General features: G+C 32.4%; 2 protein-coding genes across 3 annotated transcripts in view; one reads left to right on the top strand and one right to left on the bottom strand.

The window, feature by feature from the left end:
- The window catches only part of LOC129226611 (cilia- and flagella-associated protein 206-like), a 47,795-nt gene extending 45,694 nt beyond the window's left edge, over positions 1 to 2,101 (top strand). For both annotated transcript variants that reach the window (XM_054861240.1, XM_054861239.1), the window contains one exon: positions 1,970 to 2,101. The gene's annotated coding sequence lies outside the window, so the exon portion shown is untranslated. The remainder of the gene's footprint in view (positions 1 to 1,969) is intronic.
- Positions 1 to 27,224, bottom strand: part of LOC129226610 (probable ATP-dependent RNA helicase DDX41) — a 44,378-nt gene that overhangs the window by 709 nt on the left and 16,445 nt on the right. Inside the window, exons 8-15 of the mRNA XM_054861238.1 lie at positions 26,101 to 26,254; positions 25,371 to 25,507; positions 19,250 to 19,412; positions 16,793 to 16,996; positions 9,094 to 9,190; positions 6,710 to 6,859; positions 5,555 to 5,626; positions 1,988 to 2,098 (exon numbers count right to left, since the gene is read on the bottom strand). Coding sequence (XP_054717213.1) covers positions 1,988 to 2,098; positions 5,555 to 5,626; positions 6,710 to 6,859; positions 9,094 to 9,190; positions 16,793 to 16,996; positions 19,250 to 19,412; positions 25,371 to 25,507; positions 26,101 to 26,254 — 1,088 coding nt within the window. The remainder of the gene's footprint in view (positions 1 to 1,987; positions 2,099 to 5,554; positions 5,627 to 6,709; positions 6,860 to 9,093; positions 9,191 to 16,792; positions 16,997 to 19,249; positions 19,413 to 25,370; positions 25,508 to 26,100; positions 26,255 to 27,224) is intronic.

Raw genomic sequence — 27,224 nt, 5'->3', positions numbered from 1 at the left:
TCTTCTTTCCATAAAGTCGAAAGAGAACAATTTTGAGTCAAGTATGAAGGAAATTGTCAAACATCTATAACTCAGTTGTTTAAAATTTCAAATTAACTAGTGTTTAATAAGCCGTGAAATGCTGAATAATACTGTATGTCTTGTAACTTTGGATATTTTTGCACAGTTTCTTTTATTATGGGTTTTAGATAAGGTAAGTGCAGTTTTAAAAAAAAATTTCACACTACGAATAACCCCTGATTCAACGTACAAAAGTTTCAGTCCCAATGAATTCGTTAAATTGAGGTCCGACTGTATTTACTAATTTAACTTAGTTTTTTAACAATTACTGGCTCAATCATTACATTCTGGCGCTAACAAAGGTTTTATTTTTAAATTTTTTTACAAGTACTAGATGCACCTCAATTGAATTCATTATGTCTTTTTCAACAACTCAAAGCAAAATAATAATATGAAAGTAAATAATATAAAATTCAGGAAAAATTTTAAGGCAACTAATAGTTTGCTTTAAATTTAGTTTTATGACTGTTAAATATAAATGAATTTCTGTAATAAATAATACTTCATCTGTAAAGCTCAGTTGTTTGGCTCTGTTTTACTTCAACTTTAAGCATAACTGAAAATTGTACAGACTCAACAGTTTTTGTTAGAATTCATAGTATGTGAAAACATATAATACACAAAAATAGTAAAATTGTAATGTGTTTTCTGTTCTTAATTTCAGTGAGACAAATTATAATGTATTGTAATTTTTGTACTTTAATTCGAATTTTACTCCTTAGTTTTTATAGTGTGCTGGGTAAAATGTTGTCCTTCTTTGACAGTCAGACTTACTGCTATGATTTATAGTTACAGGATTCTTATTCTGAAGGGGACTTTTTTTAAACCCCAATCTAGTTTTATTCACACTGACCCTAACATTACAATTGATCATACTGTTTGAGTAATAAAAACATTATTCAATTCACAACATTTCAGATACTATCAAATACAAGTATGTAATACTTAATAACTTCTAACTAAAAACTTATTACAATACCATTTAAAAAACTTCTTTAAAATTTTGTTTAAAATGGGTAATTGTGATGCAACAATGACTTAAAAAATCTCTCATATTCAGGAAATCTCTAGAGTAAAATTACAAAATACAAAAAGCTTCAGTTATTTAGCTAATCTGATTGATTGAAATTAATATTATTTAAAAACTGATTTATAAATGATAGCTAATTATAATACAATACTAATACACATTAAGGGAAAATTTTGTAATAAAGTCACAAATCTGTATTTCTCGTAAATTTACTTGATATGAACATTAAGTCAATATCAATTTTAAAAAACATTGCATAATCAAACTAAAGCCTTAGTAAAGATGTTTAGTCTTTCAGTAGTTAAAGACATGTAGTTTCTCTTGGCAGTTAGTTGAAATTTCATAAAGAGAGATATAGTTGATTTCTGGAAGAAAATAAAAAGGAGAGAGGAAAAAAAAAAGAGTACGGATCACTTTCAAGAAAAAGCAAGAATCAAACATTGTATGAAAATAAATTAAGAATTTTAATTCAAAATTAGGCATTTTGAAGGATCCATGGAAGACCTATATTCAGTATGTCTCCTGCCCAATAATTGGTCTGTTTAAATTCAGCAGTATGTCTAATCACTATAGCTACTCGATTAAAAAAAAAACACCATTACTGACCTAATTTGTGTTAGACAAAGCTTATTTCTACCAAAAAATGTTATTGTAGCTGACAATAATAAATCAGTACTAATAAGTATATTTGGGAAAAATGAAGCAATGCAATCAACCATTTCTCTGTTATTAACTGAAATTTATTTTTAGTAAAAGAAAGGCATTTCAAATTATATTTAACAACCTGAATAGATATCCTATTGCTATTGAATTATCAGTATTGTTTTAAATGATCATTTGTTAAATTGTATTATCTCCTTCCTTTTACTCCTAATATAGTGACTAAAAATATTGTACCTCCAAGATCAAGGTATTTTTCATTCTCCGATTGTAACGCAGCCAAAAATGGTGGGACTTTTTGTTTTGCTTCCATCAGGAGGTGCTTCATATCCAAAAGAACAGATTCATCTGGAAACATAGATAAGAAAGAGACAGTAAAGAACAATGCTGAAATTCTACAAGTAAAAAAACTTATCTTGTATACTTTAAGGATTAATTCTCACAACTTCATCTTAATCATTTAAAATTCACTTTTATGCACACACACATGTAACAATTGTTGAAATAAAAAAAAAGTCATGAAGAATGTTTTGATTATCTGTAATCTCTGTAAAGAAGAAAACAGATATATCTCATTGCCATATCATTAGAAACGATGTGTAAATCAACAATAAAATACTCATGGGTAGTTTTCTTTTTAACTGATCAGCCGTTAGTTCTTTTAACTTATTGATTTTTTTTTTATTCTTCATAGCTTTAACCTATTGATCATAGAAATTATTTAACTGATAAGTGAAATCTTGCCAAGATACACCAGCTTCTTCACTTTCATACAATGCTAAAACAATAACCCCAAACAAGCTTTTTGGTGAAACTATTCAGTTGATTATTTAAGCTTTTGTAGAGAAATGCTGCACTATTTTGGCAATCAAAATTCTGCCTTTTTTTTTCTATTTCAAGTTCTAAATATTCTTTTTCGGCTACAGATTTTTCATTGCGTTCTATGATAATATTTTCAAGAATGCTTTTTGCATACTGTCCATTCTAATTAGATACTGTAGTAATATGAGATAAGTGAAATCAATCATTTCGGTATTATGTGGTGGCAAAAAACCTAATTCTTCAGCTAATGTTGATAAATCCATCTTTTGAGCCAAGGATGAAAAACTCATATCGATTCAAATTCATTTAAAACAATATACAGAGGTTTCCTTCGTATAACACAGTTAATCAGTTCCGTGTATTATCGAAACCATGTTATACGAGACTTTTTATAAATAGTTTTTTTACTTATTTTTTAAACTAATTAATCATGTACATATCATAAATCATGTCAATATGTTTTGCATTATATCGAAACCGTATTTCGTGCTATATCAAAACCATGTTCGACGAAACTTAGAAATAATGTTAAACAAGGAATATGTACCCTGTTATATTGAAACCAAGTCTTTAGGTGTAAATTTTATAATAGCTGAAATTTTGATTGAATAAAACATAAGCGAAAACTGGCAACCAGAACATGTAATTCTCACTGAGAGAGTTTTCATAAACGATACAACTTAATTATTTTATGTACCTCAAATTAAAACTATTATGCACAACAAGAAAAACCTTTGCCCCACTTTATCTACTAAGAACAAAACCCATTCTACCACAAAAACAAATCTGAGCTTTTCTATTGCAATAAAGTTCGTCTGAGCAACAACAACGAAACAAAATTCTATTCATTTTATTGTATACTAGCATTCCCGTACCCAGCATTGCTCGGGTAATGGAATTAGCAGGGGTTAACAGTGCTTGCTGCACCTACTTTCGAAAATCCCCTATAATAATTACTTATTACCAATAACTTTTTCTAATTTGGGGAGGATCCCGGGGACCCTGGACTCCTTACATATATGCCTTTGTCCTTAACCGATCTTTAACTAATATTAACGATCCTTTTAAAGTATTGATTATCTTTGCAAACACAGGCCATCCACATTTTATTGATATACCTATGTTTAAGCAAGAACTTTGTATACAACATTTTTAGTTTTTTTTTCTGGTGCTAAAATTATTAAGCTGCTTGATGAACTGACTTTGGAGCAAGCTACATAACATTGGCCGTGTGAAAAAAAGTCTTCTCTTAAATCGGTCCCTGCTACTTTTAATGTCTGTCCTTGTGACTTATTAATGGTTATTGCAAAGCAAACTTTAACAGGAAACTGCACTCTTCTAAATCCAAAAGGATATTTCGCCTGTGATGATGTTCTTAAAAACTTCGTTTCTAGTTTTGAAAAAATGAAAGCAAAAGACAGAAACATTATGATTTGACTTGAGAAAAGCCTCGAAGAACCACGTGAGAAACAAAAACAATATCAAATTTATAGTTCGCTATCGACCAAAAGTTGAGATGAATAATGATTTGAATGGAGGAAAGCCTTCGAAAATAAGGGATTTGAATTCAATGACAGGTTTTAATTTCGCAGAAATTAAGGGGTTTTAATTAATTTCTCCCGAACTAATTGAGATTTCGAAAAATCCTTTCTTAGTGGTTACTTTCGTAATCATGCAGACATGCCTGCCAAATTTCAAGTCTGAAGCTTCAGCGGTTTTGGCTGTGCGTTGATATATATATATATATGTATATATGTATATATATATATGTTATCTCAGGACATTGATTTTTATATATTAAGATTTTGCTTCAACTACATTTTTTATTTACCATTTGCCAAATTTAGCTTACAAAATAATTTTCACCTTTTTGTTTTTAGAACACTGACGAGAAAAATAAAGTAGTTAAAAGTTAGTATTACACCGAGGAAACCAAACTTTTGAGCTAAAGGCAGACAATTTTTCTTAAAAGTTTTATAAAAACAAAGTGAAAACTTGGAGTTATTATCATACATTTTTATTTTTTTAGCAGTGTATTAAACAAAAATGAAATCCAATCTTTTGAAATTTGTGTTATGTCAAAACTGTGTAGTATTAAATTAAAGTTTTGTACCGTGTAATATAGAAACAGCATTATAATAATTGCAAATTTAATACTGTGTAATATCGATACCATGTTGTAAAAGTACCGTGTTATACAAGGGACACCTCTACATAAAAAATGTTTACTTAGTTTCTCAGCAGATATTTTTGATATTGCGGACAATGATTTGAAAGAGGAATCACATAAATAAAATGATATATATGCATCATAAGCTGTCTATGTTACACAATATGCCTATGTTTTATTACCCCAAAGCAGACACATGGAACGGAATGTTTAATCTATTTCGGTAGTGTCATAACTCATTGCAAGGTAGCATATTTGAGCTCTAGAAGTGCAAATTTACTTCTAATATGCTTGAATTATTACAAGTTTCTACTCTCTAATTTGCATCTATTTTTACAAGTGATATAGTGAGGAAAAAAAAGCTTTTAAAAATGTTTTTAAACTGATGGCTTTACTTGGATCGACAAAAGCTTAGAAAACTTATATTATCTGAAAAGTTTCAAATGCCCAAAATCCATAGATATGTGCTTATGTTCAGCCTTGAAATTGTTAAATTTATTAATAAAATAAACTTGCTTTCTACTGTTACTTTTTCATTGTTTTTAGCAACAATTAAAAAGCGGAATCCACAGACCTTAGTACCGAGAAAGTAACTTACGAAAATTAAAGAAAACATGCAACTTAAACTTTGTAACAAGAAATTACTTTTAAACTACATAAATTACTTTATTAGAAGAGATTTTCATGTCTGATTTGCTGGTCTAACGGTTCTAGATTTTTGGTGTAAATAAAAAGCAAACATAAATGATTAATTAATCAAAAAAAGGTACAACTTTGTGTTAGTATAAATTTGCATACGAAAATGTACTTACCACAAGCTTTGTTTATGAATGTTGTTGCAATACCTTTTTTGCCTGAACGTCCTGTACGACCAATACGATGAACTGAAAAATTAATAATTATATTATAATTTTTATCCTGAAACATTCATCTCAACAAACTTTCTTGATCGAGCCTTATTACCACTGGTAACTCGTGGGTCATCTAAACAGAGTTTCACAAAACAAAATTTTGAAAATTTTATAAGCATATACAATGTAACTCGCATGTTATTTTTTAATTTAATTGAATTCATTAATTTATTTATTTTAGGCCAAGCAATTGAAAGCATCGTTAGAGTGTATAGTCTATCTAAGCTTCATGTATGGTGCTTCTTTAAAATAGTGTTTTCGTGACTTTTAGGGTAGGGTTGAAAATGAAAATTGTGAAGGAGGAGGCAATATATGCCTCCTGAAAACTTGACGTATCAACCGAATTCATTTTACCGTGCATAAAGCTAGTTCTGTTAAAATATAATTACAGCAAAATTCAGTTGACAGCAATATCTAAAGATAGATAAGTAGCTAAATATAACAACCTTTCTTTACTTAGAAATTTGAAGGATTCTTCTCTCGGAGAAAACTAACAAAAATACATCTAGAAGTGTATTAAATCTAGGGCTGCAAAGGCAGAGAAAAAATTACCGACTCTGGGAATTTTAGAGCCTTTAACTCCGCGACTCTTTTATCCCAAAACCAGTCAGACTTGACTCTGACTCTGACTCCGCAAGCACTGGCAGAGTTGTAGACTTGGGACGGAAATGACCGACTCTGACTCTTGGAAATTTTAACTTTCAACCTCTGACTCTGACTCCGGTATCCCAAAATCAGCCCAACTCCAACTCTACAGTCCTGATTTAACTGTATTAATTATAATTTGTTTATTTTTTGTTAATTCAATTTTGCATGTATTTTTTCATTTCCCTTGGGTGATCACATGGTCATGAGTACATATTGTCGCCTCAGAGCAACAGTAAGATATCTAATCCCAGAAATAACACTAAGTTTTACTGTTGATTACTTAATGTTACTTAAGATACTGTTGCTATGAGGCAACAATATAGAGAAGCTGCCACTGCAAAATGCATATTACATTTAGAATGTTACAAAAATACTCATGAAATAAGAATGTTACAATTTTAGTCATACCATAATTTTCTATATCCTCAGGCATGTCATAGTTGATAACATGTTGAATATTTTCAAAATCCAATCCTTTTGATGCAACATCTGTAGCAACTAAAACATCTTTTTCACCTTGGCGAAATGCTTCTACAGCTCGAGACCTTTCCTCTTGATCTATGATGAATACAATATATATGTATGTTATTTATTCAATTAAAAACAATATTGATTAAATTGTACCTTAAGTACACACCAGCATAGTATGAATTATTTTAGTTATGTTTGTTTAATACAACAAGCAAAAATTCATTCCTCAAAAAGACAAATAAAAGAAATATAATAAATAATAATTTTAAATATTAAGAGTGAAGCAATTTTTGGCCAAAATTTCCATTTTACCCACCCTTGAAAGAATGTTGAGTACTTTTTTGACCTGCTCCCAAGTGCACATTTAGCTAAGAATGCATGGACGGCTAAAATATTCATTTTGATAATCTACAAGAGACAAAAGCAAAGGGATGTAAGTGACAAAAATAAAAATTTGGAGGTAATCAGTACACAAATGATAGGAGAAACTCTCCACTGCTTTAATAAAATAAATAAATAAAAAAAAATTTAAGGGAATTTTTTTTTTTAAATCCCAGTTTTTTTCTGTTGAAGCCTTTCTCCAAAAGCCGTTCAAAAAGCACACATGTGAAAATTAAGCACAAACTATATGTTATTGTAAAAAAAATTAAATTATTGTTTTTAGCACTTTTTTTGGCCTTTTTCATGTTTGAATATAAATTTAATTCTTTATTCAAGGGTGAGTTAGGCAAAATAATTATTTGCAGAAAATTTTCCAGTTAAGATTTGTGTTCACAGAAAGCTTTTCATTTCATCAAAGTCTGATCCACTTACATCCCTTTGTTTCTCACAGCCTCAAAAATTAATCACATATTCTCTCGTGACAACTGTGTATGTGTATTATGAAGCAATCTAAATGAAGTAAAAAAATAACCTATGCCACATAACTCAAAAACAGTATGGTGCAAAAGGTTGAAATTTTGTATGTAGAATCTTAGTGGAGTCTAGTAGTGCATGCCCCCTTAAGTTTGCATACAGATGTTCAAAGGGGTCTTTTACGCTTTTTTTTTTTTTTTAAAGGACGAGGCGGGCAGCAAATCAGTGTTGATTTCACTGCAGGCTTAGTGATGTTAAAATGTGTCAGAAATACTAATGGAAGGAATTATTTGTAGGAAAACAAATAAAAAGCCATTCATTTAAGAAGAACCGCCTCTAAGGCACGTACATAATTATACGCGCCCATTCTTTTGAGTTTTTAAAAAATATCAATTATTTAAGATACCTAAAATGAAGTAAGGTGGTCCAAAACAGATTTTTCATTTTAAAAATAGGATTTAAGGATTACACTTGTTTGCAACAAAATTGCTGCCTGCGAGCAGTTGACACCTTCAGTTCTTCAGGAGATGTTAGTAGGAGAATGTGGGGCAAAGTGAAATGGTGAACTATTTACTTTGCTTTTCGCACCACCTATCTGTTAATATTTTAACTTTGTAGTAACACATGTAGTTTATTCCAGTAAGGAAAAAAAATACTGCCAAAGATTAAGGCATATGATAATACTGTCAATTTTCTAAAACATACTCATATTGTAACAATTTCTTGAAGGTCAAAGATTATTTTATTCGGTGCAGTGTTTATTTAGTTAATATTAAGCTTATTTGTATTTTAAATATTTTGTAGTCAAGTACATGTGGGGCAAAGTGAAATACTTTATTTTGTTCAATCACTCAATCATTTACTAATACACTTATGTATTTGTTTATTAATTAATTCATTTACATCAATTAAATACGATTTTATACAATTCATTACATCCATACTATTATGGTAAGATGCTTTTTATGCTTAATTTTTGTCACCATTTCAGTACTAACGTTCCTGCATGTTCAGAAATTGAGCAATATTTTTATAAAATACTATGTTTCAAAAAAATGCACCCCAACAATAGGGATGAAGGTCATGCTTTGGGGCTGGTGTTATTCAGAATTAGATGGTTTTTTTCCTAAATTACATATTCTCATTCAACTAAATCGAATGTATGCACACATAAATATTGAAAGCCTAAAAAAGTATCTTCAGTTTGAAAAAGTAAACTGTAAAGAAAAAAATAACATAAAAATTAAAATTATTAAACAAGGGTGTGTTTGATCCGAAATTTCCGAAAATGGAATCAATATATCATATAAGCGACGGCCACTGTTGCACTAATTCTGTACCTGACAACACAATTCAACTTAGACAGGTGGTCAACTTTACAAGTTTTACTGTATTTGCAATTTTTTAACCTTAAAGTTAACTTATCCTTTTAAAATAAATACCTATCTAGAGAGATAAACACTTACCTTTGCCTCCATGAATGGCAACTGCTTCAACATTTTTCAGCAATAAATATTCATGTATTGCATCAACATCTCGTTTTTTCTCAGCAAATATTAAAACCTGTAATAAATCATGACATTAGTACATAAGTTCTATTAAGGCTGCAGATGTGATGAGTTGATCTTTGCAAATGACAAAATATTGCCAAAAGCTTAAGAATAAACTTGGTAAAACACAATGTATACACTTTTAATTGTAGTTCCAAGCAAAATGGCTCCTAGAGGAAAATTTCATGAACTCTAACTTTTATTTATTTATGGTGATTACATGAAATTTAATAGATTAAATAAAGAAACAATCATTGTTATTTCGATCAGTATTCAATGGCCCTATTTTTTTAAGTCCTTAAACACTTACCGCTGAAGGATTTAAATCTACTTAACCGGTTTATCCTCTGTCGCAATTACGCTAATTAAGGCGGAGCTTACTTCATCTAAAATACATAATATACATAGCTCTTTTCACTATATAACAGAATTACATATTTGCCAGGCCATAGTGGCCTGAGTGGTAAGGCGCCAATCTCGTAGCCCAAGAGTTCCAGGTTCAATGCCAGCAGGTCGAAGACCCTATGTGTTCACTGATGATGACTGGGGCAAGTTAAATATGTCATCGTCATCAAGTCCTCCACGTGAAGCAATATCTCTAAGAGTGCTAGGCCAGGAGTTTGTTAGGCTTCTGGTTTGGTTCTAAATTCTGAAATGTTGATAGATGGCGGTTCCATCTATCTAATGCTGTTTGAGTCTATTCAGACTTCCACCTAAATGGTGCTCGTTAAAACGGAAGCCGTCCCTCTCTGCATTACATTGACTAGCAATTACTACTGGGTCTCAGTTTACCAAGTGTTATTAGTAACAACAACAGCAATACACAGACCCCGAAGTGGCTTTTTGGGGGGGAAAAGTAGGAAATAAGGAATCAAAAATTTAAAAAGTAGGAAAAGTAGGAAAAAAATCACTTAAAAAAGTAGGAAAAAATAGGAAGAGGTAGGACTACACACGCGTGAAGAGGAAACAAATTTAGTGTTAATTTTATTTCTAATGTGAAATAAATTAACAGTATTTTTGATTTAAAACTGTCCCAAAAATAAACTAACAGTACTTTGGAAATATTAAAGGGATTTAATGAAAGACCGAGTCACAAAAACAAAACCAAAGAAACAAGCTGACGATCATCAGTATGAAAAACAAACTGGTGGAAACAAAGATATTTATTACAAAATTCTTTATCTTTACTGATTTTGAAGCTGAAAGTCTGGATCTCTGCCAGTCTTATCTCTGTCTGTCTGGATCTCTCTCTGTCAGGATCTCTGTGACGCGCATAGCTTCTAGACCGTTCGGCCGATTTTCATGAAATTTGGTACAAAATTAGTTCGTAGCATGGGATATGCACCTCGAAGTTATTTTTCGAAAATTCGATGTTGTTCTTTTCATATTCCAATTTTAAGAAAATTTTACCGAGCAACTTATCACAACGTGGACGAATAAATTACGGAATTATCATTACGTGGAACCGTAACATGGGCAAGCAAATGAATTTTGCAAATTGGCGAGAAATTCATCAACCATTATTTGTTAATATACAGGCGAACAAAATGACCTTTTAATTTTCTACTACGGCAAAGCTGTGCGGGTACCACTAGTATGAAAATAAAATCCAAACAAAGACACACATTTCAGCAATACAGTAATAAAATTTTTAAGTGTGAACGAATAAAATGCAATATAGTGATCGCAAAAAAAAAAAAAAAAGAAAAAAAAATGATGTTTGAATTTGAAAAAAAAAAGGGAAAATGCAGAACTAAAATAAATTTGTTCTTAAATATGGGACATAAAACTTATAGTAAAATAATAAACTAAATAAATAATGAAATAAGTAAACTAAAGTACGTTAAGTAATTTTAATATATTAAGGATGTTAAGTATTTTTAGCATTCAACATATTTTTTTTTAGGCACGTCATTTATGGGAGTCAGTGGGGTCAACTTCTCCCCTCCCTGGCTTTGGAAAATTAATGCTTAACTATCAGTGGCGCCGACTCCATGGGGCCTGAGGGGGCCCGAGCCCCCTCAAAAATATTTTTGAGGGGGCAGAGCCCCCCCAATAAATCAAAAAAATTATTAATTACATTATGCTTTTTAAACTCATAAATTTATCTTTTATTTTCCTTATTTGAAGATAGTTTACCTTGTAAAATACATTCAGTAATGAGTTAAAACAAATAATTATTACGGTTGTGTAAGCAGGTTAACTGAAAACGAGTGGTGTGAATAATGATAGTGTAACAGTGCTGCGAGTACTGTAAAAATTTGTCATAGTGCGCGAATTACGGGTCAAGTCTGTTGCCGGTGGGCAGCGCTGCGACACGCTCACCTAAGTGTTGCTGACCCGGAAAAAATATATGAGAGCATGATTTGTATATAAAATGGGAGGCGTGATAATTTTGAATACTTTTAGGAATTGTGTTTAAAAGAAAACCTTCACAAAATGATGATCCTTCCCTTCCTCGGAATCGACGTATACCAAAGAAGTGAAAACAACGAAGGCAGCTCACCGCACACTTTCAAAATCCAAAAGGAATACAGTTGACTCCAGCTACTTTTGCGAAATGGCTATAACTAACGCGATTTTTTCTCCAGTATTCAGACCTAACGCGAATTCCGCACCCGCAACACGAAAATTCTCGGGAAGGAATCGTGGTGTGTTCGTATCGGCTTTGGCTACTAATTTTTTTTTTTTTTTCATGAATGGATCTTTTTCCTTTTAGCATCGCTGAGAGTGGAAGTTCCTTTTTCATTTTAAATGCGAAAGTTAATGAAATATAATGACACCTAAGAGCGCTGTTTCATTTAAAGTTTGTGAAGATAAAAGGAGAAAGTTTCTGACAATTAAAGAAAAGCTAGAGCTTCTTCAAAAGCTGAAGCTCAACTAAAAAATGCGTTGAAGGTAGCACGAGAATTAGATATGAGTGAATCTTCCATACATACAATTACAAGTCAAGAAAAGGAAATCCGTAAAAATTCACCGAGTAGTGTCTTAGTAAAATGCAAATATTTATGAAAATGGAAACTGCTCATGTATTGTGTACAAATATCATTAATGGATCGACTGTTCAGTACAACTAAAGATGCATTTGCTTTTCTTAATATATACTGTGCTTACCGTATACCGGTTTATTTTTTCTTTCTTTCCCATTGATCATTGATTTTGTACATCGTAGCAGTATTTTATGTTGAATAAAACGGTATTTTTAAAAAACAAGTAACATTCAGTTCTTTATGTAAGAAACAGGAATGTAAAGTTAGAGTAGAGTTAAGAGATGGTTTTTAACAGTTTGACGGGGTGTTTACAAGTGTCTAAAATAAATGGGTACGTTTATAAAAAATTTTACACATACCTTTTTCCACAACGCAAAATTTCGACTTACGCGAGGGGTCTTGGAATGCATCCCTCGCGTAGGTTGGGACTCGAGTGTACTACAAGGCAATATACATTGAGGTTTGTAAAATGGTGCAATTTTGCATTGTTGGGCGATTTACATCAACTGGACGCACACAGGTCATTGCAGTTGAACAAGAGTGCTTGCTTTTATTAAACAAAGGTGAAGCATTTTGAAAAATCAACTGAGTTTTTCAAAAGTGACCTAGACATTGAGAGACTGCGTTTACGCTTGAATATGTTAGCCGATATCACTAATGAAAAAACAACTGGTCTTAAAAAGCATGCTTAAATTAAATTACCTTTTTACAAAAATACTGTGTATGTTCGTATTTATTTTTTCCTTTTTTCAAAGCCAAAAAATATGTGTCGGGCTTGTCGACTTTTCGGGGTTCTATTGTTGATTATATGACTTTAAAATGCTTTAAAAAACTTTAAAACTCACTATTTTTCATCTCAGATTTAGAAAATTTCCTGCGGCATGCCCCCTCCTCCCAATATTTTTTAAGTCGGAGTTTCTGGGAGTGCCCTTCAATGCAAGTCAAGCGCCGTACCTTTTCCATGCCTAGCTACGGCACTGCATGACTCCCCATAAAATAGAACAAAAAAAATGTCTCTTACTAAGACAAGTGGCATGATCTAGTTGAACCAGAAAAATTTGTATACCAATTTTTGGATTGTTTTACTTTGAAAACGCCATGTCACATACTGTTTGTTTAAATTATACACACCAGAAAGTATGTAAATTGGCATTTTCAAGGCACAAAAAAACGACCTTTCTTTGGGGGGGGGGGGGGTAACCTCCGCGGGGTTACATAACCCCATAAACCCCCGGTGATGTCTGGCCCAGCCCCCTCAATAATTTTTCCAAGTCGGCGCCCCTGTTAACTATACAAGTTTGTGCGGTTTTTGTTGTTTTCAGATAAAATTTGCATTCAGTATACATTCTTCGCTAGCTACCCCCGGGGGGAAAATCAAAATGACGGCCAGTTTTAATTTTAATCAAGCAATAAAAACTAATATTGTGTTATTGGTTTGAAGATTTTTTAACCTCCTTCTTGTTCCAAAATTTTATTTTCTTCAAAAAAAAAAAAAAGGAAAAATCCATGCATGGTAAACATAACATATTTATCAAAGACAAAGATCAGTCACTAATGTTTCTCTGTGCATAAAAGGGAAAGCATGATTTTTCTCTAAATTCTCACCTCAACAAAAATATTCATTAGGAAATTGTTCACGAAATTGAGAGTGAGGGGGGGACACCTGGCATCAAATGCCTACACATATATCTTTCTCCCCCTCCCTTTGATCAGGCGCCGCACAGTGTGGCATAGTGGGCAAAAATCCACCGAACTCGCGGGTTTTGAGCTAGGATCTTCTATTATGGCTCAAAATGCGGCAAAATTCTTGAACTATTTCGTAGTGGTGCTACAATTTTGAATTTCTTAACCCCCTAAGCGCCGCAGAGCTCAGAATGGACCCTAGTCGCGACTTTGAAAACTAAAAAGTATGATCATATTTTGTCCCTGATATGTGTCTCAATGCTTAGTATAAATCGAGGAATTGGATGATAAAACACAACTTTTGATCGCTGCTGGGTGTTTAGAAATGCTTTTTTCCACCGTATAAATCATTAAAAACATACATGTTTTATCACCCAATTCCTCGATTTATACTAAGCATTGAGCCACATATCAGGGAAAAAATATGGTCATACTTTTTAGCTTTCAAAATCGCGACTTGGGTCCATTCTGAGCTCTGCGGCGCTTAGGGGTTAAGAAATTCAAAATTGTAGCACCACTACGAAATAGTCCAAGAATTTTGCCGCATTTTGAGCCATAATAGAAGATCCTAGCTCAAAACTTGCGAGTTCAGTGGATTTTTGCCCACTATGCCACACTGTGCGGCGTGAATGCAATAACTTACAATAGATACGCTGCATTGGTATAATTGCTGCACCCTGAAAAGAGTAAGAGTCAAAAAAAATTTTAATGTTCGGAAATGCTGCATTGCCATAAACGCAGCACATAAAAATGATGAGCAACTCCTTGATGTTGATGATATATCAGAGTAGAAAATACCCATTAACAAAGAAAAAAAGCTACAATACATATTTGCTTGTGGCTCTATCCCTCAAATTTTAAAAATGTGAAGAAATAAAAACAGAATCTCGCATTTAAATTGATTTCCGATTTTTCTCCTAAAATCGGGAACGTTTTGCCCATCTAGGTTTTGCCGTGTGTTTTTTTTTTTGCAAAGAAAGAAAACGAAATTTTATAATCACGTTTACGATTTAGAATGACCAATAATCATATTTATGGTATGAAAAAAAGTTGGTTTCCTCGATTATTTTTGAAGTGGTCCGTTTTTGCGAATTTCTGTTATCTGTCACTTTTATTTTGTACTAACATCAATAAAATTTGTACAGTATACAGGTTTTTCACTTTTTGGCTTCCTTACGTTCCTTTTAAGGTTTTACATTGCCTCTCTATTTAAACAGAGCTCCATTTCACTTGTAGTCAATTACCAAAAAATTGGTGAAAAGAAAATTCGGCTTCTCCCCGCACTTTTTGAACAGTCGATCGTTTAGTTTAATAAAAGCTTCTAATTGATGGGTAAATAATATTTACTTGCATCAGAATGCGCCAGTATCTATTTCTTTATTGTTTCGTTAAAAGTCGTACTGAAGTCGGGGCGATAAAAAGAAAAGTCGATCATAAACACCGCAACGGCAAAAAAGTCACGAAAATTTAACTTTTAAACACGCCAACGCCGCGGCTTTCCTTCCAGAAATTACTGTGGTCAGTCAATGAAAAGCTTAGGACCCATAGGCGCCCATATAAGGGGGCAAGTGGGGGCTCAAGCCCCCCTCCCCTTTGAAATTACAACTTCCTTGCTTTTAGTAGTTTTTTTCTTTGCAAAAATGTAAAAACATTTCTTCTCCAGCCATTAATGAATAAGTCATTGAAAATGTAAAATTTTAATAACTCTAATCTGTACTGGAATTGGTTTCCTTTGGAAAAATATCCTGCTGAACCATGGGGAAAATATCTGACCCCCCCCTTAAAATTTTGCATATGGGCGCCCTTGTTAGGATCCGCTTGTTTCTTTTGCTTTTCAAAATTGAAACATGCAGAAACTTATCGGTGCGGCATTGTAAAAATAAGAATTAATGCACAATTAGAAGTGCTATACTAAAGAAAGAAAAAGTAGGGAAAAAAAAGGAAAAAGTAGGAAAATAAGGAGAGAGCTCTAAAAAATAGGAAAAAGTAGGAAAAATAGGAACTCTTCGGGGTCTGAACACATATACGCTACATATTGCTTTTCCTTATTTTTTTTAAACAGCAAAAAGATCGAGCTGTTTTAGCTTGACCTCAAAGTTAGTCAGAGACATTCAAACCCTCTGCAGAAAACTAGCCTGGATTAAAGCTCACATGGGACACTACGGCAATAAACGAGCCGACTTTTAGCTAAAACCCCAGCAATGAATCTTACATATCCATTTGTATATAAAATTCCTCTTCCAAAATCTTTCCTAAACTATCTCCTTTAGTCTAAACTTTTTCAAAATTGGCAGGAAATGGTCGGAGAGTTCATGATTTCCTGCCAAAAGTAAAACTAAAACCACGCTACAAAAGCCCAATAGACGTACCATTTTCTCAGTGCACATGGACCATTTCCATTGTATCTACACAGATTTAAGTTAATTAGCTCAAAGCTCACCATTAAGTGTATGCAGTCAACCTGGAACTCCTGAAGATTACATATTCAACTGTCCTCTAACCAGCTCTTTCGATTGCACTTACAATTCCAACCTTTCTTTTTCGAAAAATATTGCGCATATTCTATCTCATCCAGTTTCACGCAAGAATACCTATAAAATAGTGTCCCTACTCCTATCACAAGCAGATGACTTTAAATTTCCGGCCTAAAAACTTTCAAAATTTCTGTTTACATTGTATTTACCAGCCACTTTACATTGTATTCTTCACTTGTATACTTTGTTCATTTTAATGTTTTGTGATTTTATATTGGTTTCTGTGTATATCAAAATTGTTCCAGCGCATGTCGCTCGTGAACTGTTCTGTTGCCCCCAATCACCACATCTGGTTAAACCCTCACCAGGGTTGGTACCGTGGTGATTGGTGGGGTTTAAATAAATAAACAGCAAAAACGTGATGGACTACGTTTTATAAATGTCGCTTAAAAACACACACAGACATACCGGTGGAGGAGTTTTTGTCAGTGTATCCAGCAGATGAACAATTTTTGCTTCTTGCTTGACATACTCAACTTCTTGGATCACATCAGCACTAGCTGCACCTGCTCTTCCAACATTAACAGTTACAGGTTTAACCAAAGCACTGCGAGCAAAATTTTGGATCTTTTTTGGCATTGTAGCTGAGAAGAGGAGTGTTTGCCTTTGACCCTATAAAAACACATATAAACATATATTAATGTTTTTAAATACATAGCTAGTCCTTCAATAAATAATAAAACAAAGTTGATTAAGAAATTAGTCAATTTTCAGCGATTTAATATGATGTTCAGCCCGGTGTTGTTGATTACCTTTTACTTCTGCACAAAGTTATTTGTTTATTTTTCACGAGCATTGTCTAAAGCAGCAAATCTCTAATTTGATGAATTGATGACGCAAAAGAAAGAAAACATTTATTTTAAAACTTGAGCTTCGACTATGTACAAAATATTACAAGAACTCTTACTTCATTTATTGAAGAAAATAAAAATCTTTCTAACAAATCTAAAAATCTATTTCTTTTTATTCACTGTTGCCTGTGTAGTTGTTGGAAAAAAATATTTGGAGGGAAGCACCTTTTTATAAGGTAGATGTCATAATTGACAAATTTTTGTAAGGCCAAAAAAACTTAACTAAGATTACTTATTTCACCTTTAATTCAAAAAATACACATTAACTTTCTTTAAAATGTGGTCTCAAACTACTTAACATTAAATTTGTTTTATTTTTGCAATAAACCAAATATTTCGGAGGACAGCATCCTTCAACCAAACTACAGCACTGATTGTTGCCAAAGATAAAGTGATCAAATGAAAAGAAAATTCTTTTGTGATTTCACAAGGCTTATCACAATCATCCCAATTTAACTGAAGGGGCATCTCTCATTAAAAATTTTACAGGATGTTAAGTACTATATTTTAACAACTTAGGTAATAAATTAAAAGCAATTAAAAAAACATATTTAACAAGCAGAAACATTTGAAATGTGGGTTTTACTGAAATATTTTGGAAAAATATATATATTACACCAGAGGCGGCATTTCAGCATTTCGTTTGGGGGGTCGAGTTTCTTGAATGTGAATTTCCTCAGTACGGTATAAAATAGATATTGGTTTACAGGAAGTGATAATAAAATGGTTTTAATCTTAAGAACAATAAGGCAATATTGAAGTTGAGACACAAAAGTCATCTTTCGAATGACTGACCTGATTGAAATGGTCAAAAAACAATTGAAGCAAGAAAGTTGTGTCAAAAAACACATTTCCTTCAGATTCTTTTCTTTAAAATAACCAAGAAAACTTTTTTAATTGGGCATAGTATTTATTTTGTGTCATTAAAAAGTGTAGTCGCAATTCCCTAAACAATTCCTCTTCCCTCATGCTATAAAATTTACTTATAAGTGTAATATTTTCTTTTTCGTTTCTATAACCGACCTATGTAATATTGAAGTAAAGACCAATGATAAATATATCTCATCAAATCTTGTCTCAATTTCTTGAGAAATTAAATTGATCATTTTATTCAAAATATTGATTTAATATTTTGACTAAAACTTCGTGTGGGTTTTGTCACCTCTTGTACATTGGCATATAGTAAAAACAGTTATGGAAAGTTCTGTCACAAAGTTTCACACCTGGTTCAAGCATGCATTAGTGCGAAAATTACTAAGAGTTTCAATTGTCAATCCAGTAATTAAGATTAGTGGATTAAAAGTTTTGTGATGGAGTGTTGCATTGTTCAAAAAACACTCCGCAGTATAAATGAAGTAAACAAAAATTCCAACTAAACCATACTTATTAAAATGACATCAGATTTCCTATCATTGAAAAGGTCGCTTTCCAGTAATTCTCCAGGGGACTTTTATAGATTTAATTCTTGAATACCATCGTTTGTAACTCAGAGATTGTCAAGTAAACAGTCTCAAGATATATTGGTAGATGTCAAAGTATTTTTTGATGTGGGATGTTTTTCAAAAACAGCATATTTTTACAAAGAGTTTCTAAGAAAGCATATAATGCATCGAGTTGCTAAAATGTGTTTGTGGCATGAGGAATCAATGAACACTTACTAGCTAAACATTAAGTAGTAATATGAGCATTAAAATGTATGTAAAATGACATGGAGTTCACACGTAAATATTGCGCAGTCTCTACACTGTACGGGCATATCATAAAAGATGAACCATCATAACAAACAGTACGCAATTTTGAAATATTTAACCCATATGAAGAGAGATTACTTCTTTAGTTTAAGAAAACAATTATTCTCCATCAGTTTTTTCTGTTCTGAAAATGCAGGCAAATGATTTTCTAAGTTATCTTAGTTGGATTGACTATTTTTTTTATTAATCTGTATGAAACATTTGAGGATGCTACTACCCCCTCTCTCCCCCCCCCCCATTTGTCGCCCTTGTATTACATTTACCTTAAAGTAAGAAAAGATTGTTCTCACATCTTCTTCAAACCCCATGTCAATCATTCGATCAGCCTCATCTAGGCATAAGTACCTACAGATATTCAAATTCACCATTTTCTTGTCTAACATGTCCATTAGTCTTCCAGGAGTTGCTACCATTATGTGTACACCTCTGAAATAGTACATAAGAATAAATGCACATTTTAAATTACTTTCAAAAGAGCAGTTCAAAAGAAAACTTCCAGCTGCTCATTATAAATGTATGCATCATGAAATGTTTTGACAGATAATTTTATCTGAAATTTTTTCTTAAGCTAATGATTTTTTTTTTTTTTTGAGCAATCACATTGCTTATTGTTCTCAATTTGACTGTTTTGAATTCCTATGATTTTATTTCCCCCCCCCCTCCCTCTGCAGCACCACCGTCGACCGGCCTCATGATGCTGCTCCTCTAGCGAAAACCGTCTCCAGGTTGCGCCCATATCCTACACACACATGCATAAATACACGCATACAACACGCATACATACACGTGCACACACGCACACATACACAAACACCTACACACACACATACCCACACACAGACACAAACACACACACACACACTCGTGATTGCGAAAAACATAATTTGAATTCCAGATGTCGAAATTCAAATTATTTTTTTACAAATAAATTTGCATGCCATACAAAACATATATCAAGGTTAACCCATCCTGATACCTAATTAATCTTTAAATATTAAGATAAAACATGAGTAATTTTTTTAACAAAAAATTGAGTGTATTTAAACCTTTTCATAACAGGTTGAGCACCCACACCAATAGTCAGCAGCCGATTTATGTAAGTGTGCAACATATTTTTCAAAAATTTCAATCTGACTTGGCAGATGTGAATTTAATCAGATTTGGAAAGGGCTGAGATATACCAATACCAACTCAACTAACTTTTGTGTCATCTATATACATAAGAGCGACAGTGTTTCTTTCTTTCTTTGTTTGTACCTGATAGCCAGAAGCCCCCATAGCACCTACAGCTCTGAAAATTTGGCACAAAAATCGAACGTACCCCGGGCTCATGCACCTCGAAGCCCAAATTCTTAATTTCTAATTAGTTTTTTCTTAATTAAATGTTTTATGTGATTTTTAGCCCTTTTTGGTGCTTAATTCCCAAACCAATCGCGCCAGGAAAATATTTTTTGTACCATAGTGTAGGAAATTTAATTTCAAATCTGACGACCAAAAAAATTTTCAAGGTTGTCCAATTTTTGATTTTTTTATGAATTTTAAAAAAAACCTTTATTTTGCCTTTTTTCCCCCCCCGAGTTTAACTTTTTTCTAAATATATCCCACAAAAAGTATTAGATATTTCTTTCTGAAAATTTAATATGTAGTAGTCAAAACATGTCTCCCTCTTCAGAAAAAAAAGTTTTCAAAAATATGCAATCCCTTTTTTGAAAAAAAAATTTATGAAATTTTAAAAAAAACCTATATTTTCCGCTTTTTTCTGGGGTTTAATTCTTTCTAAACCTATTCTACAAAATGTATCAGAGCTTTCTTTCTGAAAATTTAGTATGTAGTAGACAAGACATTTCACCTTCTTCAGAATTTTTTTTTTTCAAAAATATGCAATACCCTTTTTTTTTACAATTTTTTAAATTTAAAGCGATATATTTTATCTGCTACCATCCTTCCAACCAGGAGAAGAAACTGTTCTTCATTCTGTGACGACAGGCCTGAATTTTGATTGAACGTTTCGCTGTGTCGTTTTTTTTTTTTTTTTTTTTTTTTGCATCAGCTTGCGGTTGCTGTTAAATTGTAGAACCAATGGTTTCTTGATTTGGTTATTGTGCCGTTGTCAAATTTGTTTATGGATGTTCATTGTGCAAATGTCAACTGATTTTCTATTTAATTTGAAAGTTGCTTAGTGAATTTGGCGATAAACAATGGAGTTGCGGATTATTTGTTTATTTTGCAAAATATTTTAGATTGCAACGAATTGCATTTAGGTTTTTGAAGGGTGTTCACTAGGGTGGAACGAAAAAAACAAAGTTTTTACTTTCAAATCGTAATAGTGCGGAAAAGTTGCGATTGGTGAAGACTTACAAAACAAAACAAAAATTTTTAAAATCGGATAATATCTTCCGATCCCGCAACGAGCCTGAATATTTGAAAAAATGGAAAATTTCGTGTTTTCTTAGTGATTTTTCAAAAATTTTGTTTTAATGTTTCTTTTTAAGGCTCTGAGACGGAAAAGTTTTGATTGGTAAAGCCTTCAGAAATAAAAAAACAAATTGAAATCGAATAATACCTTCTGAACCAGAAACAAGCCTAAAAAATCGAAGAAGTTGAGAATTTCAGGTTTTTTTCCGAATTTTTAACATTTTTGGTTCAATGTACTTTTTTAGGCTACAGAACGGAGAAGTTACGTTTAGTGAAGACTTCAAAGCAAAAAAAAAAAAATCTTTTTGAAATAAAACAATATTTTCCGATCGCGCAACGAACCTACATATTTAAAAAAAATGTAAACTTTAAGCCCTTTTTCAGCTTTTTTTTTTTCTTTTAGTTTAACGATCCTCATAAGTTCGGTATGAAATACTAATGAAAGAACGTTTGTTTATAAAATAAATGTAATATTTTAGTACTAGCCTGCCTGTGAAATTGTCCACATGGCCCTTTAATCCCGCGAGACTCATATTTGTTTATGCCGCTCAGTACAGTGTATGCATCCAATACGCCCCATTAGCGCCTCACGATCTTGAATTTATGAGCTTTTTAGTTGGTTTGTGTCTATAGGTATCTTACTTAAATGAATAAAGCAGTCGTGCTGGCATCAGTATTTCTCAAAGTTTCTAATGTGCGTGTGATGTCTATTTGCTCTGTTTAACGTGTTTCAAACATGAATCCATCTTTGCAGAAAAGAATTACCAGAAAGTCCTTTGAGTGCCCTATATTTGGCCACCCGAGAGATTTGCCAACAAATAAGCTCCTTACTTATGAAAATGTACTTCAAAGTTGCTTTCAAGAGAGATTTGAGTTACCTAGAAAAGTCAATAACACGAAAATGAGTTTTTCCATTGTAAAGGACAAAAAGTTAAATGTATCTTTGATAAGGCCTCGATTTCTACAGTTTCCCTGAAAAGAATTGCTCAGCTCATTGATATCTTCTACAAAAAATATCTCAATTTCATGAGATCTTACAACCAAGACAAGGATAAACCCAAGTTTAAAGAAAGGATTGATAAATTTAAAAGTGAAGAAGGAAACTCTTTGACATCTCTGCCTGTAAGTGCGTAAAGAATGTTATTTGCACTTGTAAAAAGACCCCAGACATTTGTGAATGTCCAATTTACATGAAATGTACGTGTGAAAAATCTGAAAAGATACTGATCTCTGAACAAAGATTTCTCTATCTTCAAAGGAAACATGGCATAGGAAAAATTGGAACTTTGGACCAAATGATTTGTCAAATCGTGACCCCGACCCACTCTCTCATTCCAGATGGCTCACTTGTGCAAATAGAGTTCTTAGACTGCCTGTAAGTGTATCGATCCTATCAGGTGAGTTAAAACACATAGTCACTTTTTATTTTGCGATGTTACATGCCGGTCTGGTTTGAAATAAAGAACCGCAAAAATTTCACTGACGATGCCATTCATGTTTACAGAACAATTCAAACCTGTCGATACTTACCTGACAATCTAATTAATGGCAATGGTGTTTGATGAAAGGAGGCACATAAGAGAACTAGCGTTTAAAAGCGTGTTAAAAGCCGGAGAGTTTCTTTCTAAAGGCAAAAGCATTAGAAACTTTGTCATTCCATCTCTAAATTTCGAAGCAGAAGATTACACAGAGATTATTAATTGGAACACGACAAAGCTATCTTCTCCACCTTTTCTTCGAAACGGTCATAACAAAGACATTGAAAATTTTATTGTAACAGGCAATATACCCGACTGGGATATAAAACTATTCCCCCGCCTTACGCAAGCTGTCAAAAGATGTGTGAAGTTAGTGACGGAGGCTTCACTCAAAGTGTGTTTATTTAAATCAAGAGATGGCTACATAAAAGCAACATTGAAATCCAGATCAATTATGCCCGAATTTTCCAAAAAAATCTGATTATAAATTAGCTTCCACAAGAAACACTTAAAACAATAACACTTGTATACTGGATTGTAAATTTGGTAAATATTTTATAACTTTCTATTATTTGAAAATATTTCATTACTGTAAAGAATGGTAGTTTTGCATGTTTAGAAGATACCTTAAAAGTCAATTAATAAATTAATGTTTATGTGTATTATGGGGTTTTTTAACAGGCTTTTCCCTGTAACACCGGGGGAAAGAACAGCATGAACAATTTTATTTTTAATCACTAAGAAAAGATGAAATTCTCCTTTTTTTTACTTTTCATTTTTGTTCCTGGATCAGAATGTATTATTCGATTTCAACAGGTTTTTTTTTTTAAATTTCTGAAGGCTTCACCAATCGTAACTTTTCCGTCTTAGAGTATTAAAAAGAAACGTTGGAGCAAAATTTTTAAAAAATCGCTAAAAACATGAAATTTTCCATTTTTTTAAAATTTTTAGGCTTGTTGCAGGATCGGAAGATATTATCCGATTTTAAAAAAAATTATTTTGTTTTGTAAGTCTTCACCAATCGCAACTTTTCTGCACTATTACGATTCGAAAGTAAAAACTTCGTTTTTTTCGTTCCACCCTAGTGTTCACGCATTTTGTTAAAAAATATGATTACTAGTTATTCGACATCAAACGGGGGTGGGGGGGGGAGGTATTTTTTTTTTCCAGAGGCTTTTCTCCTTTTCTCAAACGATAGCTTTTCAATAGTTAAATTTTTCATACGGGGTACAGGATTTCCTTTTTGTCTTAGATGTACCATATTTTTTAATTGTGTTGTTTTTCTGTTGGGGAGTTAAATTCTTTTTCCTACGGGATATTCTTTTTGTCCTAGATGTACTATGCTTTTTAATCGCAATTGCTTATCGGCCAAAGTTTGTTTCACTCGCTAATTGGGTGGGTTACTGTAGCGCAGTCGCTTCCGCCAGAGGTTTCGCTGTACCTATTTTATGTTACATATTTGTGTACTTAATTTAATTAAAATAGTGAAGTGTTTCCTTTTTTTGCAAACGCTACTTTTTGCAAACTACAGGGGAACAATCTAAGGAGAGCTTTTTGTTTGCGCTATTTAATTAAATGAATAAAGCACAGTTTTTAAATGATCTTTTTTCAGATTAGAAAATGAGCGGGGAGATTAAAATAAATAGACGGATAAAAAAAATTAGAGATAGATCGTGTAGGTAGATAGCCGCCGAGGGCAGCAATTTTTGCCTAAAAAGGTTAATACACAAAACGCAACTGGAAATAGGTATAAAAAATACGAAAAAGAAAGATATAGATTAATCAAATTTATTTAAACAGCCGCCGTAGGTGGTGAACTTGGCATAAAAACAGGGGGAACGGGCATCGTCATGTGGGTACTGCTAGTATATAATATGATAACTAGAGCCCAGATTGTATGCACAGTAAAATCATTAAAGTATGCATGTAAATAAAGTTTTTCACACCTGAATAGAAACACAAATAGCCTTTATATTCTTGTCCGCAAAAACATAAAAATATCTGGTGATAAAATTTCAGTTTTGGCATTATTATATGCTAAAAATTGGGTCACCTAAGAAAACCCACAACGTTTTGTTCTTGATAAAGAACAAATAGTTTTTTATATTCTTTCTTTTATGAAAAAAAGTCTAAATGTGAATAAAAGTCACAGTAATATGCAGTTATTTTGAAAATTTGCCATTTTTATGCAGTTACATGCATTAATGTCAAAAATATGGGCTCTAATAATATCAATAATGTTAGCACAATAACAGTTTTTAACAAACATAAAAACGCAGTTGTTTAAATAATATTATATAAGGTTTAGCATAAAACCCTTCTATAATGCAAAGCCTCTAAAAAGCACCATAGGTGGCAAGGCCAAGACGGCCACCCTGGTGGCTAGTACGCAATAAAAGTTGACCATGGAAGGAATAATGCTTATAGAGTTGAATGACATTCTTCACAACATACAGCAATATAGGTAGAGAAACTCTAAGAAAATAAGCACCTTTTTATAACCTCAAGTTGATCTCTCACAGAAGTTCCACCTATACATAAGCAACATCGCAAAGTGGGGAGCCCATCATTGGCTAAACATTTTCCAAAATAAGTTAGGATTTCATAGGTCTGTTTTGCAAGTTCTCTCTGAAAACAAAAAGGAATCATCACACTATTTTTCTTTTGTGCACATTAATAAATACTAAAATGATGGGACTTTTTTTAAAGAATTGTAATGAACAATGTAAGTAGATAAGAATGACAATCTAATAACTAACTAAAATACACCAAAGAGAAAAATGGAAAATTACATTCAATTATTAACGAATAACTTGAAAAACTCATTTCATAAAAAGGATTCAATATGAAATGAAATAAGTAAAAAGTTTTACTGAAAAAAAAAAATTCAATGAAAATATAACTCTTGAATTACGTCACAAAATATCATATTGGATTATTGAAAAACTATCTTACTTCAGATAAATATTCATGTTGTAGGTATAAAAATGCTAAAATTGAAATGATGATTAAACAGCATGTGAAATGCAAATTTATAAAAAAATTGCTGACATGTGTTTGGGGGTCACAAGGAACTCCTTTTTCAATGCAAAAGAAGTGAATTTTTGGATGATAGCACTTGCATCAATAACCACTAACTTTTACAGATTCATAAAAACAGCAAAACTTTTGTCACAGCTCTAAATATAGAAATAAAGACAGCATCAAAATGCAGAACTTACAGACGGACAAATGATAAGTCCATAAGGGCCCTCTTCTTTCAGCAGAGGCAAGCGCGTTTCTTGTTCAATAGCAAACATTACAATAGGGAGAACAAAAACAAGGGTTTTTCCAGATCCAGTAAAGGCAATTCCAATCATATCACGTCCAGAAAGCCTAAAAGAAGAAATTGCCACAGCTTTCTTTTTTAGTAAGTCATATTTTAAATTAAAATAACCATAAAATATATCATCTATCTTAAAATGCTTTTTTTCTTTTCTTTTTGTTCCATTCCAAGATAAAGTATCAAATATTTGGGTGCATTTTAGTACAAAAAGTAAGTTATGGATGCATCAGGGGTGTTTGCGATCCAAAATTTCCGAAAATTTGGGTTGCCATTTCCGCAAAAATTTTGGTCTGGCAGCATTCCAAAACTGAAAAATTATGTGTATATAAAATAAATTTTAAAAACTTTTTTAAAATGGTGGGGCTAAGGGGGCCCAGGCCCCCTCCAAAATCTGTACTTTTTTTATTGAAGGTAGTTATTTTTGCTTGTAGTTGCTCACAAATAATTTCCAAACTTTCAGCTACAAAAAGAAAAAGATAATAAATAAATATGACAGTGATAATAATATTTATAGTACGTTCGATCAGATATTTCCGAACTGGGTGCCGCAAGAAGATGTGAGGGGTAACGCGAAATGACCATGGTAACAACAATATATAAAGACGTCAGGATATCCGTGCCCCTTACTCAAGAAAAGAACGTGTCTTGGGAAAGTAAAGTTGTTAGAACAAAAAGAAAAGCAAATAATGTTGGAAAAAAAATCTCAATTCTCTTTCAAAAAGAAATATTTAAATTTTTTCAAAAACAGTTGCTGCTTATTGCTTAACAAATTAAGTTCCCCTTTCTTTCTTTCACCCCCTCCCCCTTTTTTTCTTCCTAGTCTGTCTGAAAAGATGTGTCTTCAAAATGTTTCTCTCCTTAGGGGCCATTCATTAATTACGTAAGGATGATTTTGGCAATTTTTACCCCCCTCCCCCATGTAAGGGTACGTAAGATTTTTCAATCCCCTCCCCCCTTTTGTTACGTAACATTCCATTTTTCTCAATTAATAAAGTAAAGAATCTTACATCTCTGGAATCG

The sequence above is a fragment of the Uloborus diversus genome, chromosome 7 (genome assembly GCF_026930045.1).
Source record: "Uloborus diversus isolate 005 chromosome 7, Udiv.v.3.1, whole genome shotgun sequence".
Classification (NCBI taxonomy): Eukaryota; Metazoa; Arthropoda; class Arachnida; order Araneae; family Uloboridae; genus Uloborus; species Uloborus diversus.
The sequence above is the reverse complement of the archived record's forward strand: the minus strand, read 5'-3'. Positions and strand labels throughout refer to the sequence as shown.